The 20787-nt window shown below is 44.3% G+C and overlaps 1 protein-coding gene across 8 annotated transcripts in view; it reads right to left on the minus strand.

Moving 5' to 3' along the window:
• LOC110485301 (E3 ubiquitin-protein ligase rnf213-alpha) overlaps positions 1-20787 on the minus strand; it is a 59240-nt gene that overhangs the window by 15404 nt on the left and 23049 nt on the right. For 7 of the 8 annotated variants that reach the window (XR_005035197.1, XM_036939148.1, XM_036939141.1 and 4 more), the window contains 28 exons: positions 17120-20737; positions 16760-16884; positions 16544-16657; positions 16326-16450; positions 16059-16181; positions 15875-15939; positions 15120-15273; positions 14641-14782; positions 14240-14431; positions 13811-13941; positions 13075-13232; positions 12653-12865; positions 11875-12062; positions 11453-11573; positions 8831-8931; positions 8319-8501; positions 7391-7560; positions 7206-7308; positions 6980-7094; positions 4618-4825; positions 3873-4069; positions 3447-3569; positions 2562-2672; positions 1734-1976; positions 1121-1196; positions 977-1011; positions 758-858; positions 316-472 (listed from right to left, as the gene is read on the minus strand). Coding sequence is in view for 7 of the 8 variants with exons in the window: in XM_036939148.1 (XP_036795043.1) it covers positions 316-472; positions 758-858; positions 977-1011; positions 1121-1196; positions 1734-1976; positions 2562-2672; positions 3447-3569; positions 3873-4069; positions 4618-4825; positions 6980-7094; positions 7206-7308; positions 7391-7560; positions 8319-8501; positions 8831-8931; positions 11453-11573; positions 11875-12062; positions 12653-12865; positions 13075-13232; positions 13811-13941; positions 14240-14431; positions 14641-14782; positions 15120-15273; positions 15875-15939; positions 16059-16181; positions 16326-16450; positions 16544-16657; positions 16760-16884; positions 17120-20737 (7392 nt within the window). In the remaining variant the exon portion in view is untranslated. The remainder of the gene's footprint in view (positions 1-315; positions 473-757; positions 859-976; positions 1012-1120; positions 1197-1733; positions 1977-2561; positions 2673-3446; positions 3570-3872; positions 4070-4617; positions 4826-6979; positions 7095-7205; positions 7309-7390; positions 7561-8318; positions 8502-8830; positions 8932-11452; positions 11574-11874; positions 12063-12652; positions 12866-13074; positions 13233-13810; positions 13942-14239; positions 14432-14640; positions 14783-15119; positions 15274-15874; positions 15940-16058; positions 16182-16325; positions 16451-16543; positions 16658-16759; positions 16885-17119; positions 20738-20787) is intronic. The other variant, XM_036939147.1, reaches the window with a different exon arrangement.

A 20787-nucleotide genomic window follows, 5' to 3' on the forward strand; every position in this document is an offset into this window, starting at 1 on the left:
TGGCCATGTGTGTGATCACGAGGAGATGTTTGAAAACCCCTGCTCTAGTGTACTTACCTGGGGGTGACTGCTGGCCCCTAGCAGCATGGCCATGTGTGTGATCACGAGGAGATGTTTGAAAACCCCTGCTCTAGTGTACTTACCTGGGGGTGACTGCTGGCCCCTAGCAGCATGGCCATGTGTGTGATCACGAGGAGATGTTTGAAAACCCCTGCTCTAGTGTACTTACCTGGGGGTGACTGCTGGCCCCTAGCAGCATGGCCATGTGTGTGATCACGAGGAGATGTTTGAAAACCCCTGCTCTAGTGTACTTACCTGGGGGTGACTGCTGGCCCCTAGCAGCATGGCCATGTGTGTGACCAGGCGCAGCAGGTTAAAGGGCACTGGGGACATGTTCTTGGTGTCCTGCATGTCCAGGTTGTCTCTCCGTCTGGGCTCTCCCAGGATGTGGCCGGTCTGGGTGCGGTCACCCCTGTGAAGAAGGGAAAAACAACATGTGTTTTTTTCTCCATTCTCCGGTGCCGTCATGATACCAGACCTGGGTTCAAATAGTATGAGCCTGCTTGGATGGCCAGATGGCCAGGGTTTGTACTTTGGGGGCTATTCCATTGGTTCCATTGTGCCATGTCAGCTCAATCAAGCACAGCTAAACAATTTGAAATCAAATAAAATTCTGTTTGAACCGAAGTCTGTACAGTGCAGCACCTGCTCAAGTCATTATCAGCGGTCTTAGAAATTCCATAAAAATCCCACTCACTGAATCTGAACGGCTTGGAAGCCAGGGACAGCTATGTGGTTGTCCCCTCCAATCTCGAGGCCACAGTCCAGGCAGCGACTCCTCTCCATGGGCTGGCCACACTGTGGTTAGAGGGGTCAGACAGAGGGGTAGGAGAGAGAGAGATTCTGAGAAACAGTACTTAACTGAAAGTTAGGACCAAAGATAAGATTATTCAGAATAAACTCAAACGTTACGTACCTCACCGATGGTGCACGGGTGATTGTTGGGACAAACTGTGTAAGAGCAGAAGAAAAGCTTGGATGACTTCACATTTTAGACAGTTAAATCTGCTAAATCTTTCAAATTTCACACATCCTTTGTTGTGGCTGTTACTATACTTACAGTACCACTGCAGCTGCCCCATGGCTTTGTGAGCCACTGCTAGCATGTCCTCTGGCATGGTGGGGAGGAAGGCTCTCTAAAGACACACAGGAACAAACATCAACGTTAGCTGGACTATACATGAACAGAACGGGATACTAGGACCACCCTGGAGATAAGTCACTGGCTTTAATGTGTTGAACGCTGTTGTTTTCCATGGACTGTACTGACTGATACTTCACTGATGTGGTGGATATGCCTTTTAAAGTATTTCAATAATTAATCAACCAACCATTTTCAGACTACAGGGCAAAGCCAAACCATACTGCGCTGGCATTGATATTTATTTTCACAGGTTACCAGGCCAGCCCAGTACAGCTTGGCTCGGCTTTGTTGTGTGAAAAGGGTTTAGCCTGGATTCCTTCCAGACCAGGGGTGTCAAACTAAATTCCTGGAGGGCCGTGTGGAAGATGTTTTTTGTTATTTCCTTTCTATTCATGTCAAATGAAGACCTAGGCAACCAGGTGAGGGGAGTTCTTAACTAGTCCATACCCTATGGGCCATGGTCAAAACTAAAGTAGTGCACTACATAGGAAACAGTGTGCCATTGGGCACGCAGCTACAGTGTTCCCACCTGCATGTTGGCAGGCAGTAGGGCCAGCTGCTGGAGGGGCGTCAGTACACCCTGGTTCCCACAGAGCAGCACTGCAGCCAGGTGGATGCTCAGCTCCACCACCACACACTGGGCCCCAGAGGCCCCGGGACGGACTTCCAGGGGCCCCAGCCGGTTGGCCACCAGGGCCTGGGCGAAGGCCCTCACCTCTGGGCTGACCAACACCTTGGAGGCCTGGATGAACGCCAACAGGGCCTGGCATTGCTGGGGGGGATACAGTGTTAGCTTTAGGTGTAAAGACAATGTTAAAGAGACAGGTGAAGTATGGAAGCTGAGGAGACAGTTGATACACAGTGTTAGCTTTAGGTGTAAAGACAGGTGAAGTATGGAAGCTGAGGAGACAGTTGATACACAGTGTTAGCTTTAGGTGTAAAGACAGGTGAAGTATGGAAGCTGAGGAGACAGTTGATACACAGTGTTAGCTTTAGGTGTAAAGACAGGTGAAGTATGGAAGCTGAGGAGACAGTTGATACACAGTGTTAGCTTTAGGTGTAAAGACAGGTGAAGTATGGAAGCTGAGGAGACAGTTGATACACAGTGTTAGCTTTAGGTGTAAAGACAGGTGAAGTATGGAAGCTGAAGAGACTGACAATAATATTCCTTTCTCTTGACGTGTACTCATTCACTACTTCCTGCAAATCTAAAAGCATTTGATTGGTGGTGACATGGACTAGTAGGAGTTTCCACCATATGTCTTATGTCAGTCATTTTCTTTCAAATCAGTGAAGGGTAGGAAGGAGAGAATTGGGACTACATCACAGTATCTTGTCTTTGTATAAGGACTCTTACCACAGGTTTAGGATGGAAGCTGTCATTGGCTGATCTGTAGAGAGAGGTGACTTCTCTGAACAGGGCCAGGAGCAGGTAGACTGCTTTCTTCTGTGGAGGACATTTACAGCGCTGCACACACACACACACACACACACACACACACACACACACACACACACACACACACACACACACACACACACACACACACACACACACAAACAATGGAGTGTTTTTCCCCCAATATCAAATAATTTATTGGTAATAATTAAGTACCTTACTATGATTGTTTTAAACAGAAACAATAGCTTCTTAACAAAGAGCAATTTCTCAAGAAAGAGTTTTGCTAGGACTGTCTGGGAGTAGACTGTCTGGGAGTGGACTGTCTGGGAGTGGACTGTCTGGGAGTGGTCTGTCTGGGAGTGGACTGTCTGGGAGTGGACTGTCTGGGAGTGGACTGTCTGGGAGTGGTCTGTCTGGGAGTGGTCTGTCTGGGAGTGGTCTGTCTGGGAGTGGACTGAGTGGGGATGGGAAAACTGGAAACGTGCTGTTATTGGCAGAGATTTGGAACTCTTTCTTATTGGTCCATTAACTAATTTACTGCCTGGTGATGTCACCACCATGGAAGGCCAAAACTCCATCCCACCAAAACAGGCTGAAAAACAGCTCTCACAGTAATAGGGCCTTATCATCACTTTCACAGTATTATTCCAACCTCAGTGTGGAAATATACATACAACACAGGAAAAATCATGTTTTGACTGCACTGGGCCTTTAACACTTTAAAAACAGAATATCTGATAGAAAGAACATACACATGAACAAGCAAAATCAAATCACAAGCTTATGTAAAATGTTCTGCAGGTGTTTCAGTTATGAAGTAAAGTAGAACTACAACAATACCTCACAAGCGTTGTCCAATCCCTCGATTTTGCCTTCCATCATTGCCTTGGCAACAGCATCTCGAATTGTCTTGTAATCCTCTCCACACACAAGATATTGGTCTATCTGGCTGCCATCTTCATTCTGAAGGACAACAGAAGAGAGAAAGAGTGGTTCAAGTGGTATGAAATATGGTTTATATCATCACATCAATACAGGAATACTTTGTAAAAAAAAAAATCGCTACATACTCCAAAAATGCTAGCCATGAGATTCTAGATATTAAATACCCTTTTAACAAATACAAACTTAAAAACATTTTGGATGAAATAAGAACACCCGAAGCTAAAAGGTTGACTATCCCTGTCCCACTTCCAGCTTGGTACGGACATCGTATTGCTCCCTACATTACTCTCCCGTAAAGAAAGACAAAATGGCCACCATTACCTGCTGCAGAACTTCAGCAGGGAACAACCACCGGATGTCAGCCACCTTCAGGAGTTTCTGAACAAACTCCACGCCGCGCTGGCTGCAGATCTTACGGATGAGGTAGACCCGGTACCAGTCGTTCCCGCTGCGTCTACACAGTTCTACCACGCTGGTCAGGAAGGCCGCAACGCCGTTAGGAGACTCCTCCTGCGATCCTATTGGACCATAATGGGAGAGGGAAGCGTCACATGAACACATACGATTGATTGAGAGGAGGACTAGGATAATTAGGCAAACGTATACTATTTTTTTATTTTTAAATAGATAGGTTTTATAGTCACATACACCGGGTAGGTGAAGTTAGATATGTTGTTTTACAGAGTCAGCCATAGTAGTATGGCGCCCATTGAGCAAATGAAGGTTAAGTGCCTTGCTCAAGAGCACATCGACAGATTTTCCACCTTGTCGGCTCGGGTATTCAAACCAGCAAACTTTCAGTTACTGACCCAATAATCTAACCGCTAGGCTACCTGCCGTCCTACTGTATTAATTAAATGATTGAATAGTCTATCAAATCAATCATATATATTATACGACAGTTGACCTACACCCACAAGTATCATTTTGAAACACAAGGGTTGTGTTCAACAGGCACAAAACGGAAGAAAAAAACGTTATTAAATGGAGTGATACAGGCAGACTACTTGAAATGACCCAATGCTAGTTGTACCCAACTGAACAGGATCCAGGATGACGTACGTACCTGTGGCAGCAGCCGACAGCATGTGGACCAGCAGGTCTGCAGCCCTGTCCAGCCCCATGCGCACCCTGGCCACCTGCTGCAGGTACTCTACGGTGGCTGCGTGGCCGGCATCAAACTGCAGGAAGTCCCCCAGGAAGACCCTCTCATCCTGCATGCAGGCCTGCTGCTCCGCCACCGTGTGGCACTGCATCCGCTCAAACATGGAATCCTGGGATGGAGAGGAGGGTGTGACAATGATGTCACTGAAAAAGCATGTCACTGAAAGATGTTACATGTAGAATGTGTCACCCATGTAGAAGCTTGGTGAACTGCAACTACACTTAGGCTCAATATAAACAATTCCCTCCCCTCCCCCGCATGCCATTTCCCCGCAACACGGTGGAGAGGTTAATGCCATCTGTCTTCCCAAGGATCCTTGATAGCAAGACTATTTTACTTTCAGTTACGTCCATCAACTTCAAAACAGCCGTAAAAACAATATTTTTGGTCATTGAAAAGCTATTTCACAGTGATGTAGATGCTACAGTGATTCCCTACACTATTCAGTGCTTGTTTTCTCACACATACTGACATTGAGCATGGAATTTCAGTAACCAGGAAATGACAAAGCGATTTCTACATTGGCCGCTTGTCTCAGTCTGCCATTGTCCGTTGTGCACGATGAGGAGATGACCACGCCTTTTAGTGACGTCGATGTAAGAGGGAGGGTGCAGTTTTCCCATCTGGCTTTCATTGTCAAATAGCAAGTCTGCATTTTAGAATGCTATTTTGTATTGGCCCAAAATAAAAAAAAATGTGTGAAACACTATCATTCCACTATTACTGCAGATAGATTATTATGGAAATTTTCTGAAATTACAATGCAAAAACTCTACATGTAGTTGCTTGAAATAGCATTATTCACTGAAATCGCACGAGTCACTGAAATAGCATTATTCACTGAAATCGCACGAGTCACTGAAATAGCATTATTCACTGAAATCGCACGCGTCACTGAAATCGCACGCGTCACTGAAATAGCATTATTCACTGAAATCGCACGCGTCACTGAAATCGCACGCGTCACTGAAATAGCATTATTCACTGAAATCGCACGAGTCACTGAAATAGCATTATTCACTGAAATCGCACGCGTCACTGAAATAGCACACTTCACTGAAATAGCACACTTCACTGAAATAGCACGTGTCACTGAAACAGCATTATTCACTGAAATAGCACATGCAGCCATTGACATAACTAAATCCACAGCAGTAAAGACTGAGTTTCAAGCATGACACTATGTATTACTTTTAAGGCTAGGCTTTTGCATCAACTCCAAACAGTCAAATCAATGTACTTAGCCGATATCTCTTCACACCAACAATTACTGATGCATAACTCTTTATATACACCAACCACATACATGCTACTGTAGATTCAAATGGGTCATACATACACCTACCTCCATTCAATGGGCCATATATACACCTACCTCCATTCAATGGGCCATATATACACCTACCTCCGTTCAATGGGCCATATATACACCTACCTCCATTCAATGGGCCATATATACACCTACCTCCATTCAATGGGCCATATATACACCTACCTCCAGACAGATGATTCAATGGGCCATATGTACACCTACCTCCAGACAGATGATTCAATGGGCCATATGTACACCTACCTCCATTCAATGGGCCATATGTACACCTACCTCCAGACAGATGATTCAATGGACCATATGTACACCTACCTCCAGACAGATGATTCAATGGGCCATATGTACACCTACCTCCAGACAGATGATTCAATGGACCATATGTACACCTACCTCCAGACAGATGATTCAATGGGCCATATGTACACCTACCTCCAGACAGATGATTCAATGGACCATATGTACACCTACCTCCAGACAGATGATTCAATGGGCCATATGTACATCTACCTCCATTCAATGGGCCATATGTACACCTACCTCCATTCAATGGGCCATATGTACATCTACCTCCATTCAATGGGCCATATGTACACCTACCTCCATTCAATGGACCATATGTACACCTACCTCCAGACAGATGATTCAATGGGCCATATGTACATCTACCTCCATTCAATGGGCCATATGTACACCTACCTCCATTCAATGGGCCATATGTATATCTACCTCCATTCAATGGGCCATATGTACACCTACCTCCATTCAATGGGCCATATGTACATCTACCTCCATTCAATGGACCATATGTACACCTACCTCCAGACAGATGATTCAATGGGCCATATGTACACCTACCTCCAGACAGATGATTCAATGGGCCATATGTACACCTACCTCCAGACAGATGATTCAGTGGGCCATATGTACACCTACCTCCAGACAGTTGATATACAGAGAATACAGTTCATTCTTGTCTGATTCCTCCAAGATGTTGCTCTGTTCAACTGCTGTCAGGTGCTGCTGCAGGTAGTCTTTCACATCATCAAAGCTTCAAAAACAAACATGAATTTAATCAAACAGTGAGGGGCATTTGAAAAATGTTGATATATTTAAAATCATGAATGAAAGAGTAGTCTAGCAGTACTAGTCACATAATCACCTGTATTTGAGCAGGAGTTTAAGAACAACCGACCGAACTACTGGGTTTTTGTCAACAGAATCGTCAAAGGGAGAGAGGGCCTTGGTCAGAATCTGACGATGAGCTGGCAAAGAGGAAGAGGATTGTGAGGACCACAACACACAAGACAAACACAGTGGCCCACACCCCCATCTCCACCCACTCACCACCTCTGATGATGGGCACAGAGTGGACCTCCACCATGAGGAAGGAGAGCAGGTGGAGGATGATGGCCCTGCAGGGGGGAGAGTTGTCCTTGAAGCACACTGTTGAGACCAGGTCTATGAAGAAGGCGTTGCACTGCTTCCTGAAGCGGGCGCTCTGGTTGATGAGAACTCTGTATAATAATATGATTGACACAATCGTGACCAACAATTAAATTCCGTTACAGTATTGATGGGTTCTGACTCTAAACTTGAAATGGTGTGAATTATCGGGTATCCTATTGAAATATTGAGTGCCATAGTCTGGTTTCTACACCAGAAGTTAGTGGGTATATGTAGGAGGAATGTATATGGTGGAGGCAATTCAGTTTGGAATGTATTGAGTAAATGGAAGGCAATCACAGGTTTGCATGACGGTGGAGAGATGTGGTTTAGTGAGGAAGGGGGTCGAGGTCAGGTCAGGTCACATTTAGGGAGAAGGAACAGTTTATGGCCCGCATAACCTAACTTCCTGCCTAGCAATAAAGAGAAAGAGGAGACTTCACCCAAACTGGGGTATATATACTACCACTGGTGGAAATATGTCTGTATTATGCAGCTGTAAACTTGGTTTGAGCTTTACTAATCTTCCATGAGTGTTTACAAGGTTCATTTAGAACCTAACAGTATGAAAGCACTTAAAACTGGTGAGCCTAAAATGCATTTCACAAAAACGGTATTAGGTAATTAATGAATGGCAGTGAAACTAATGAATGGCAGGGAAATGAATGAATGAATTGAAGCTTAAACAACAATAAAACATTCAAATAAGATTAAATCACAATAAAGTCAGAGTTATTTCCATGAGGTTATCTTCTTCAGATAACAGAGCCATCAGTATGTCTAATAACCTTAGTCATGTACTAATCAATATGAGAGGGTCCGCCCTCACCTTATGTCTTCAGAGGGCCTGAGAGCGAAGTCGTCTGGCACAGCCTGCATGCAGAGAGGACAGAACATCTGACCTGGGACCAGCCACTGTCTGATGCAGGCCAGGCAGTAGATATGGTCACACGGCAGGCTCAGGGGGTCATGGGGGTCGCTCATACACACAGGGCACGGCTGGAGGCCAAACCTGGACACGGACAAGATATCGGTATGCAAGTAAAGCATACAGCATGCAGGGCGTTAAGTTAGTTAAAATTATAGAGCTAGACACTAGTTATACACTATAATGAAGGCCCTGAGTTTTTCTTTGTTATGTGAATGTGACCAGGAAAAACTCCAGGTCCTTGTATATACCCACTATAAGTAAGGCATTGAGGTTTTAGTGGTCAGAGTCTAATCATGATCCAGCCATATGCTTCCTTTGTGGTATAATACCAGCCAATCTCTGCTTTGCTGGATCAGGATTCTAATAGAAACATACTTCCAGACAGATGCGGAAGGAAAGGGAATCCGTACCTGAAAATGCGCTCCATTGCTCCGTCTTTGCAGGCTTTCAGTATACCGATCACCGCCTCAAACGGCTTCTTCATTTTCAGGTCAGAGTCCTTCTCCAGGATCTTGATAGAACAAAGACAACAAATGCCATTTTGAAAGGAAAGGAAAAATGACACTGAGCAAAAAGATAAACTCAACATGTAAAGTGTTGGTCCCATGTTTCATGAACTCAAATAAAAGATTGCAGACATATCCCATATGCACAAAAAGCGTATGTCTCTCAAATTTTGGGCACAAATTTGTTTGCATCCCTGTTAGTGAGCATTTATCCTTTACCAAGATAATCCATCCACCTGACAGATGTGGCATATCAAGAAGCTGATTAAACAGCATGATCATTACACAGGTACACCTTGTGCTGGGGACAATAAACCTGCACATTTTAGAGCGGCCTTTTGTCATACAACACAATGGCACATATGTCTACAATTTTGAGGGAGCGTGCAATTGGCATGCTGATTGCAGGAATGTCCACCAGAGCTGTTGCCAGAAAATGTCATGTTCATTTCTCTACCACAAGCCTCCTCCAAACTTGTTTTAGAGAATTTGGCAGTACATTCAAAAATCGGCCTCACAACTGCAGACCACATGTATGGTATCGTGTGGGTGAGCGGTTTACTGATGTCAACGTTGTGAATAGTGCTCAATTCGTTTGTGAAGCATCATAGCACAGTTGAAAAATATATGGCAAATAGAAATCCAAAAAGGATGACGTTGAGAGATAGATGGGAGAGGTTGAATGTTCAGGTTGAATTTTTTTATTTCACCTTTATTTAACCAGGTAGGCTAGTTAAGAACAAGTTCTCATTTACAACTGCGACCTGGCCAAGATAAAGCATAGCAGTGTTAACAGACAACAACACAGAGTTACACATGGAGTAAACAATAAACAAGTCAATAACACAGTAGGAAAGAAAAAAAGAGTCTATATACATTGTGTGCAAAAGGCATGAGGAGGTAGGCGAATAATTACAATTTTGCAGATTAACACTGGAGTGATACATGATCAAATGGTCATGTGCAGGTAGAGATACTGGTGTGCAAAAGAGCCGAAAAGTAAATAAATAAAAACAGTATGGGGATGAGGTAGGTAAATTGGGTGGGCTATTTAACGATGGACTATGTACAGCTGCAGCAATCGGTTAGCTGCTCGGATAGCAGATGTTTGAAGTTGGTGAGGGAGATAAAAGTCTCCAACTTCAGCGAATTTTGCAATTCGTTCCAGTCACAGGCAGCAGAGAACTGGAAGGAAAGGCGGACAAATGAGGTGTTGGCTTTAGGGATGGCTTTACTTAAAAATCATACAATGTGATTTTCTGGATTTTTGTTTTAGATTCTGTCTGTCACAGTTGAAGTGTACCTATGATAACAATTACAGACCTCTACAGGCTTTGTAAGTTGGAAAACCTGCAAAATCGGCAGCGTATCAAATACTTGTTCTCCCCACTGTATATATTTACCCCAAAAATATATGGGAGATTGGAAATGATGCAGACAATTACATTGATGGAACCAATATTCTTTCCTCAATATTAAGCAGATCCACCCCTTTAAAAAGGCATAAACTACGGACAATGTACACAATTGCATTTTATCAATGGCAATTTCAATGTACAGAGATACCGTGACGAGATCCTGAGGCCCATTGTCATGCCATTCATCCGCCGCCATCACCTCATGTGTCAGCATGATAATGTATGGCTCCATGTCATAAAGATCTGCACACAATTCCTGGAAGCTGAAAATGTCCCATTTATTCCATGGTCTGCATAATCACCAGACATGTCACCCATTGAGCATGTTTGAGATGCTCTGGATCAATGGGTACGACAGCGTGTTCAAGTTCCCGCCAATATCCAGCAACTTCACACAGTCATTGAAGAGGAGTGGGACAACATTCCACAATCAACAGCCTGATCAACTCTATGCAAAGAAGTGTCGCCGCATGAGGCAAATGGTGGTCACACCAGATACTGACTGGTTTTCTGATCCCCACATTTTTTTACGGTGTCTGTGATCAAGAGATTCATATCTGTATTCCCAGTCATGTGAAATCCATAGATGAAATGAATTTATTTCAATAGACAGATTTCCTTATGTGAACTGAAACTCAGTCAAATCTTTGAAATTGTTGCATATTGCATTTATATTTTAGTTCAGTATATTATTCTGATATTAGCCCAGGCAAATCAGAGGAGTGGTGTGGTTACCTGTTACACTGACTAAAATAGACCACTGAAGGGCACCATTTTATTTAACTAGGCAAGTCAGTTAAGAACAAATTCTTATTTACAATGACGGCCTACATTGGTCAAACCTGGGCCAATTGTGCGCCGCCCTATGGGACTCCCAATCACGGCCGGTTGTGATACAGCCTGGATTCGAACCAGGGTGTGTGTAGTGAAGCCTCTGGCACAGAGATGCAGTGCCTTTGACCGCTGTGCCACTATACAGTACTATACATACACTAAAAGGAGGTTTCCCAGACACAGAGTAAGCCCAATCCTGGATTTAAATCATTTTTGATGGAGATTGTCAATTGACATCATTATTCCTATAGATATGACCCCAGACCACACTGACCTGGCACAACCCTCTGGTGTGCTCCAAGACCAGAGGATTCAGCTTCTTCTCCACCGCCTCGATGCCCAGTAACATGTGCTCCACAAACAGAGACAGGGTGACGACGCGGTTCCACCCAGTCCTACAGAAACCACAGAAAAAACAAGTCACAAAAAAAATACAACTGGCATTCTGTTGTTCTAAAGTTTTAGCAGCTACCAAATAATACAAAACTGCCCATCAGATGACTGGACAGCTTTACACTTTTTAATTTGTTTTAATCAAAATGAAATAAAGGTACTTTTGAAGGAACAATGCAACAAACAAAAAACAACAGTTGATAAATAGAGTCAGCTTATATACTGGCCATGTCAATGTCACTGTGTCAACCTTGACATTCAAGTTCCTGTCATTGAGATTGAATAGAATCCCTGTTAACTCACTGAACTCTGTGGACCATGGCCACGCTCCTGTCCTTATAGTGTCTCAGATTCTCCTCGGAGCAGACCAGCTCGATGGGAACCTGGAGCCTCTTGACCTGTCTGAGCCAGACCAGCCGCTGGCCGTCCGTGTCCAGAGCCTGGGGCTCCAGGTACTCTACACAGGCCACGGCCGCATACACGTCCAGCACCTGGGGAGTTAACACATGCTTTGAGGGGTAACACAGTCTCATGTAGCTAGACATTGCATTATCACATTGGCTCTGCATCCTGGCAGAGGAGAACATAGATGCCAGGCACACAAGGCTATGGTCAATGTAAAATGACACAATGCAGAGGAATCTATTTAAGATATCCTTGTTCCTGAAAATGGTTTATATGAACACAAGTATTCGTGCCAATACAACACAAGCCACACAGCATAAAGGAGTGATATTACAGCAAGCATCTCCCCTACGCTTGAGCTAAAACACAAATATTTACCTTCCATTTCATCTCTACCAGCATTCAAAAGACTGGAAGAAAACATGTATCATTGCTTGAAATAAAATGAAGAATCCCTTTAACACTGAACTGGCCTGCTATACTAGACTTTGGTGGAGGCTGCTGAGTGGAGGACGGCTCATAATAATGTGTGTTGCTCCTGGTTTTCATTTCAAGATGTTCACACTTAGAAGCCTCGCGCTCTGCTTGCGCTGGCCCACAGTTTGGACTCCAGTGCAGCTGGTATAGAACATAGTGTTTTTCCAACGCCCCAGTGGAGCTTCCCAGTAATACTGACCAGTTCATCCCCCTCTCTGGCATGTGTGTTCCCCCGGAGGACCTGGGCCAACTGGGGCTCCATGCTGATCATCCTGGACAGGTTCTGCAGGCGGTTCTTAAACTCATGGTAGGCAGCGTGGACCCAGGGCAGCGAGGTCACTTCCTTCCCTATGACGTCATCGTGACGCAGCCGCAGCTCGTTCACACAACAGGTCAAGGCACCGCAAAGGAGCTGGATGGTTGGTTAGGATGTATGGATGCATACACACACACAAACTAATAATTAACACCTTGAAATAACAATTCAATTCATCTTTATTTAGGCAGGACTCTCCAGTCAGAAACAGACATCCATGTTTTCCAATGATTGCTGGGATCCATAAAAACAGACTAATGACATCATTTTATAAATGTTGACAGTAAAAGAATGAAACTCATTACCTGCAGATCCTCTTGACAGGTCACATTCATGGTCATGGAGATGAAATCCTGCAGGTACCTGTGGAAGAACTCAGCCTGCATCTCCGGGTCTGCCTCTGAGATGTAGCGGCCCAGTGGGGTCTTCCTAAAGAACTCCTCAAACTGGCCCTGAGTGTGACCTGAACATCCCAGAAACACCATAACTAGGTTAAATGAAGAGAAAATAACATCCTTCCTAGATAGAGACCTAGTTCTGAAGAATTATTGAAGACAACACATAGACTACAACCAGGGATGTAGCAGTAAAACAATGCTGAACGTTGGTCAAAACGTAATGCCCTATTCACTAAATAAATTAACGATCCTCCAATACAACCCCTGGTTACAACATTACAGGGTTCCCAAACTGGAGGCCTTAAGGTTTTCTGATAAAAAAATAGAATACTTTTTTATTTTCGTTGTTGAACATAAGACTGTAAAAACACCAGGAAATCAGCTCCAAGGGATTTAAATTTAAGAAATCTGTTCCAAAGTATTCCCACGCATAACAGAGAGAGACGTGATTGTATACGAATGTAAGCAAGGTTTGAAATGATTATGTTTTAGTCAAACATATCTGTTTGGGCTTCTTGCAGTCTACAAATTACTTGTAATTATGTTCCGGCCCCCCAACAAAAAAAGAAAATGGGCCCTTGGCTGAATCTGTTGATCCCTGACATATAAGTTAGACATATGAGGTATTGTCATAACCCACTACCTTCATGCTGGAGAGCATGGACCCAGAGTTCATCCAAGTAGTCCCTGATCCTCCAGCTGAAGGGCATGATACAGCCGATGTTCTTGTCCAGCCCAATGTAGTTCTGGACCAGGATGGTCTTTGACTCTGAACTGGGACAGGAAGGGAGGGGTTAATATAGGGTGGCAAGAGAGAGGGAGTTGTTGATTCACTGACATTCTAGAATCAGAGCTGACAGAAGACAGCATCTCTAGTCTTGAACACAGAAATATAATTACTAGAAGGGACAAAGCCCCTCAGACCATGGTAATTTGACTGTAATACTCAATATGGCCGCCGGTCCACCCATTGTAGAACAACAACTTGATTAGAAATGGCTGTTCTTGTCATTTTATTTCTATGCTCTCTAGTCCAACAACATAACCATTGCTGTGACAGTACAGTACTTACTTGCGGTCCAGTTTTGTGTAGGGAACCTCGAGTAGTTTATCGTTCCCAAAGATGTCCAACCAGAGTTTCTTAACCGCCTCTCCAGAGTTGGAGTCCAGCAGAATGTCCAGGTTGCGGTCGCGGTCGATGACAGAGACCAGCTGGGCCAAGAAGGGAATAACCACAGCCTGCACCCTTTTCCATAGGGTGTGTCTGGTACAAAAAAGTAGAAAATCAGTTTAGCAGAGCCGTTTATGGGCAATATGGTACAAGGCAAAATGTATGGTTATTTGGCCAATCAAAAATATCTTATGTCCGTTTTAAAAAGTTAGTTAAAAAAAAGTTATCTTTAAAGTCCCTTTGAATTTACAATGAGAATTTGTACTGGCATAAGAGGTTTTGAAATCATAGTGGTCACTCACCTGAATGTCCCTCCTTCCTGCAGTGCGTCAATGTTGGACGCCTCCTTGATGACCCAGTTATTTGAGGACAGTTTGAGCGTGTTGTCATCATGGGTCGACAGCAACGAGTGAAGACGTCTCTTCACGGTCCTCAGAAATTCAGCTGTTCAAGAACATTCATAGTCTGAGTATTATCATTGAGAATGGAATGCATGTCAATGATGACCCAGTGTTGTGCTGTATCCATGCAAGCTTGGATATGGTAATGCCAGAGAAGTATGGAGATCGCTTGTAGAGTCTCTCAATTTTCAAACTTCTCCGGCGTTAGCACGCACTACTGCTTAGATTTAGCACGCCAATGGGTAAACAGTTATTAAGAATTGGCCTAAACAGCAATAATAACAGATTTATTTTATATAGCACTTATTACTACAAGAAGAATCTCCAAGTCGCTTTAAAATTCTAAAAATAAACAATTAGTACTATAGTAGTTATCCTACCTCTTATTTGTTGGTTGTCAGTCAGGAGTGTGAGCAGGATCTCCACTCTCCTGGTACTACGGACTCCGCCCTCCAGCTGGTCTCTGAGCATGCCCACTGCGCTCTGCACACAGCTACGTACTAGCGCCGTGGTGTCCACAACACTCCCCCAGCTCTGCAGTAGGAACATGGTCAAGACACATGAAACACGAGGAAGGTGTTCCAAAACAACATGGTTTATGTACAGTAAAACAACATGGTTTATGTACAGTAAAACAACATGGGTTATGTACACATGATATTTAAAATGGTGCTACAAACAGGATTGTTTTGAATTTTTGCAGTATTACTGTAATTTGTACAAGAGGAAGTCCATCATACAGAATGCCAAAAACAATATTGTAGAAAATAATAAACACCTAAATATTAAAACGTTAAAGTCTAACATCCAAAAGTGCATCCTCTTTTAAAGCATTAGATTGTATCTCAGTTTATAATGCTAAATAGTGTAGACCTGTCATATAGGACCTTTCAACCAAAACTATGATGATTTCTACACTGTTTGTACAATTTCAGTGCTTGTTTTGTCACAAACTGAAATTGAGTGTGGAATTTTAGCAACCAGGAAATTACATTTGCACTAAATAACACAGCCACGAAGTCAGAACGGCAATCCCATTTTGACAACGGATGCCCCTCTGGCGAAGAGAAATCAATAGACAAATATCACAGCCAATCACAACACTGGCGGGTAAGTAATGGTGTAAAAAACTCACTGTTTGGTCTTCATGTTCCAATTCCTGTTGCTCTGTCTCAGTGTACATGTCATCTACCTCCATCGCTGTGCATAAACATACAAGGCTCTTTTAACGATGTCAACAGGTCATTTTTTCTGAAGAAGTGTATCAGTACGAAGACATTTTGTCATGATCATCAATACGAGTCTTAAAGGTCATTCACCTTCAGGCTCATCCTTTTTCTCCTCAAACAGTTGACTGATGGTAAGGTTTCTCAAGGCTTTGATATCTGACACAATATCTTTCGATCTTCTGAGGTCATCAATATGAACCGACCTCCAGGGGTCTATATTGGATTTGGAAAAAATAATAACTTCATAAACGTTTTTTTTTTAACAACAGTTTTCAAATCTCGGATTATCTTTTGAGCACGTATCCCATTTCAACATGTTCTAAAGTTGTCAAATGTTTGAACCAATGATAACTTCACCTCCATGAAATCCGACATAGGATGTCCCTCCTTCCATTCTTGGCAATTTAGTAATGAAGTAGACGAAGACCTTGCCTCCCATCTCCACTTGTCTTGATTTGTTGATTTCATTGATGGCAGAATATCTGAAATGAATTAGATAAATTATTAGATATAATCAGATTTCGTTTAAAAAAAAATGTTTTTATTTAATGACATGTATTCCAGACTTCACTTACTTGGCGGAGGCAATGAGATTTGCACTGTGCGACGCTTCATCAAAATCTGACTGAATGATCAGTATTTTGTTGCCAGATGTATTCTCTCTCCCATTTCCAGATGTGAGGAAATGACTAAGAAGAGAGCAATGTTTTTAACCTGACCAAAAGGTTTCAACTCAACGGCTAATGGACAATCAGTTAAGCATGATGAGGATGAACTAAAAGGTGTCAAACCTGATCTTCTTGAGGAAGGAGTGCTCAGTGTCAAACTGCTGAAGAGAGAGAAGCTCGACATTGTTCACGACCTCTTCCAGTGGCCCAACATCTGATGCTGTTAAAAGTCTGGAAAAGGTAGTCACCTTGGAAAGTAAAAAAAAATAAAAATAGGACTATATAAACAAACGTTTAATAAGAGTTATATAATGTCATGTCCTAAAGTTGCCAGGGTTTTCAGAAATACTGGTTGGAGAACTCCCTCCTGATTATGGGAATCCCCCAATCAAGATTTCTGAAAAAACTAAGAATTATTGGAATATTGAAAGCCTACATTTGATGGTGGTAATTTAAAAAAATATATATATAACAAATTGTTACCTCTGTGAAGGAGGAATGGCACTGCTCGTCCTGTTGAGTGTGAGAGAAGATGAAGTCGGCCAAAGAGCTGTGCTTCTGGTCCTCAAAATAGATCCTGGCCAGATGTTCACTCTCCACCCTGGGGAGAACAGTGCAGTCCAGCCGAACCACCGAGTCTGGAGTGGCACAGTTCAGAAGGATCAGTTTGGCCTCGTCCAGGACTCTTCTTTGGGGGTCGGAAATGTCTGTCTCTCCCCTTTGCTTCTCTGTCATTTGGAGGACCACTGAAGCACACGTGTCGGAATGGTAGCCAATGAAAACGTCAGGAGGTAGGTACTTGTATGTCTGGGGGGCCATGGTGTGTTGGTTATTGAGGGCCACAAACTGCCCAACCCATTTCTCCAACTCCACAACAACTGCTCTTTGTTCCTCCTTGAGAACTGTATGGATGTCCAGATAGTGCTTCTCAAGCCTGTTGATGAGAGGGATTGGAAACTGTTTGTAGACCACCTCTTTCTCCTCAATGACAATGAGCCTGAAGTCTTTGTGAACTCTGCATTTGACACGATGTGTCCCCAGTCCCAGGTCAACGTACTTCTGTCCTCCCAAGCAGACGTAATACTGGTTCAGAGCATCGTAGAGACTTTCGTAGAGGTTCTGCAAGTTCAGGAGCACGACGGTTCGACCGGTTTCCATGCAGATCTTGACTCGGTTGATGTTGCGGCAGATCTGGGTGTACTCTTGGTCCTTGGGGAAGCTAGACCCGAAGATAATCTCTGGCTGGCAGCTCTCAGAGAAGAAAGTCTGCTGCAGGATCTGTAGTGCTGCATAGTTCTTGGTCAGAACTAGCAAGTAGCGGCACTCATCCTCCTGGCCAATCGCAGAAATGTTTTGTCTGACAAGATTGATGGTGCTGATGCTCTCCAGATTCAAGTTGATCTGTATCTTCTGGAGCCTTTGGGTGAAGACTGTGACTGCATCCACGTCGTCCCTGCCACTGAAGTTCCTGAGGACCGCCTCCACAATCTTCTCTGCACTAGGCCTCTGTTCGGAAGCCTTGGTCACTGCGAAAACCATCTTGATCAAGCTGTAGTAGTCACGCAAACCAAAGAAACCTTTCCCTTGTTTACGGCAGATGTTTAGGTAGGCCCTGGCAAAGGGTTGGAAGAAATCCCTGACCTTCTCCAAAATCATTGTGTCAGACGAGCATATACCTTTAGCGCTCTCAATCAGCTCTTTCTCGTCGGGGTCGCAACGTGAGACGAAAATGCCTCTATTCATCTTCGCAGGATCCAAAGCCCAGTTGGATATGCCGATGAATCCAACCTTTTTGTGCGGTAGCGGCTCATCATCGATGCATCCCTCTTCTAGCAGAGGATGGAGGGTTTTCAGGGGCATTTTGGGAGAATCCTCAGCCAAGCCAATCTCATCCAGCACCACCACAGATATATACTCGTTCAGGTTCTTCCCCTCCTGGAAGCGACCACATTGCTTGAATGTGTTGATGATGCCCTCCGGTGTGGAGTGAGGGCTGCACTGGAAGGACACCAGGTGAATCTGCTTAAGCCTTTTGTAGAGGTCAGAGTGTGCGGCTTGGCCCTGCATGGCGTCTGCCACCAAGGTTTTAGACAGAGATTTTGAACTCCCAGGTTTCCCCACCAAGAAGAGGGGGATTCTCAGCTCTATACAGACCACCATCATGAAGACATTCTCTTTCAGAGCGTTGTTTCGTGCAATAGTTTCGCCCAAGGGCACTCCGCTCAGAAGGAGATCCTGCATGAGGGAGATCTCTTGCATCACTTTGAATGGGGTGTAGGTTTCAGTGAGGTATTTGCAGATTCTCTGTCTGTACTTGTCCTTGTTTTCCAAACAGGCATGGTAGCATATTCCCAGAGCCATCACTACAGACCACAAGACTGGGTCTCTTGCTTCTGGCTCCCTCTGGTTCCTCTCACTCCTCTCTGCGTTTTGATTTCTCTGATACTGATTTAGCTCAGCAAGCAGCATCGCATGGTTTTTGTAGAACCACACAAAGGCTTGCATGCAACGTTCTACATCCCTCAGACTTACGAAGCTACATTCGTCTTTCCTTGTCCGCATGTACCTCTGCGAAGCAGACAGGACATCCGCGATCAACCTGGTGTATACTATATCAATTGTGTTGGTCTCAACCACCCTCTGGACAATCTGCTGGATGTACATTTTTTCAGTGTGATCATTGAGCTGGCCAAAGTCCCACACCAGAGGTATCATGCTGGGGGGCAAGGCCTGGACTCTGTACACCAACTGGCGGAGAGGGATGGAGCCCAGCTTCTCATCAGTCTCTTCAGCTCGGACTCGATATCCCAGTCCAGCAGATTCCAACCTCTGAATCATCTCATCAGTGTGTTTTCTGTAAGGGTTGCATGCGGCGATGATCTGCAAGCCGCAATGGGGCACCAAACACTCTCCCTCCACTGTATTATCACAGAGGACTTCCTTGATACTGCTGATGGCTTCCGTGGTGTTGGCTTCGTCAAAGAAGAGGACAGAGTCAAAGCTGTAGTCTTGTTTGTTGGTGAACGCAATGGCTTCTGCTTCCCGGATTTTGGTGTAGATCATGTCTGAGCTGGTCCCACCATGAACTTTGACTAGCTTCATGTTTTCCGTGGCCACTCCGCTCCTCCTAAGCTCACATAGGAATTTAATGAGCCTTGTCTTCCCACAGCCTGTCTCCCCCATGATGATGACTGGGATGCCACACCTGAAACGCATGTGGATGGCCAGCATCTTCAGTATATTGTCAGTGGTGAGCTCATATGTTTCATCAGGATCAAGAGGCCACTGGATTCCCAAAACATTGCAAAGGCGTTCAATCTTCTCCCCTCTGGGCAGTTGGTCAAAGTCGATATTGAAAGGGACTCTCTGTAGCTTTAGACCCTCATACAGCTCTCTGGTCATGATGTCTCTTTTGATCACCCTTCTTGTGGATGGATCGATGGCGTCAACAGAGTTCTGTTCGTTGGGCTGAAGATGGAAGCCAATGAAGGTCATGGACACATGGTCATCGTTGAAGAAGATGTATGGATGTGGTTCTGACTCCCATCTCTTCCTGATCCGGAAGGGTGCCAAGTCTTCATCGCTGACCCCAGTCAGGTCCATTTGCTGCCTCCCGGGGCTCTGGTCAGAGATGCTGAGGGACGGTGTGGCAAAGTCCTTGGCCATCAGTATCATGAAGTCCACCACAAAGTTCTTGAATCCCTGGAGGGTGTCCCCGGTGAAAGAGGCATCACAAAAGACTGACGTCTCACAGTCTCGTAGTTGAAGGTTTAGGAACCATGCGAAATTCCTTAACTCTGCCCACGATGGGTCCATTATGCCACAGAACATAAAGAGCATCTGCAGACATTCTACATAAGTGCCTTCCACCCCATTGTACATGAAGGTGTCCAGGTCGATTTGATTATGGAAACGCGTCAGATACTGGTAGGGTCGTTGGTATGCTTCACTCCTGAACTCTTTGTCATCCATGAATGGGTCTTCAAGCTTTACAAAGGAGGGGTCCTCCCGCATCCTCATTTCCAGATCTAGAACCTCTTTTGGTGGGCGGCAGAAGACATTTGGGAACACATCCAGGAATGTGGAGTTGGCACGTGCATTCTGTATATAAATAAAGTGTGAGGAACGAAAGTGTGAGTGTTCTTTTTCTC

This window comes from Oncorhynchus mykiss, chromosome 12 (assembly GCF_013265735.2).
Source record: "Oncorhynchus mykiss isolate Arlee chromosome 12, USDA_OmykA_1.1, whole genome shotgun sequence".
Lineage (NCBI taxonomy): Eukaryota > Metazoa > Chordata > Actinopteri > Salmoniformes > Salmonidae > Oncorhynchus > Oncorhynchus mykiss.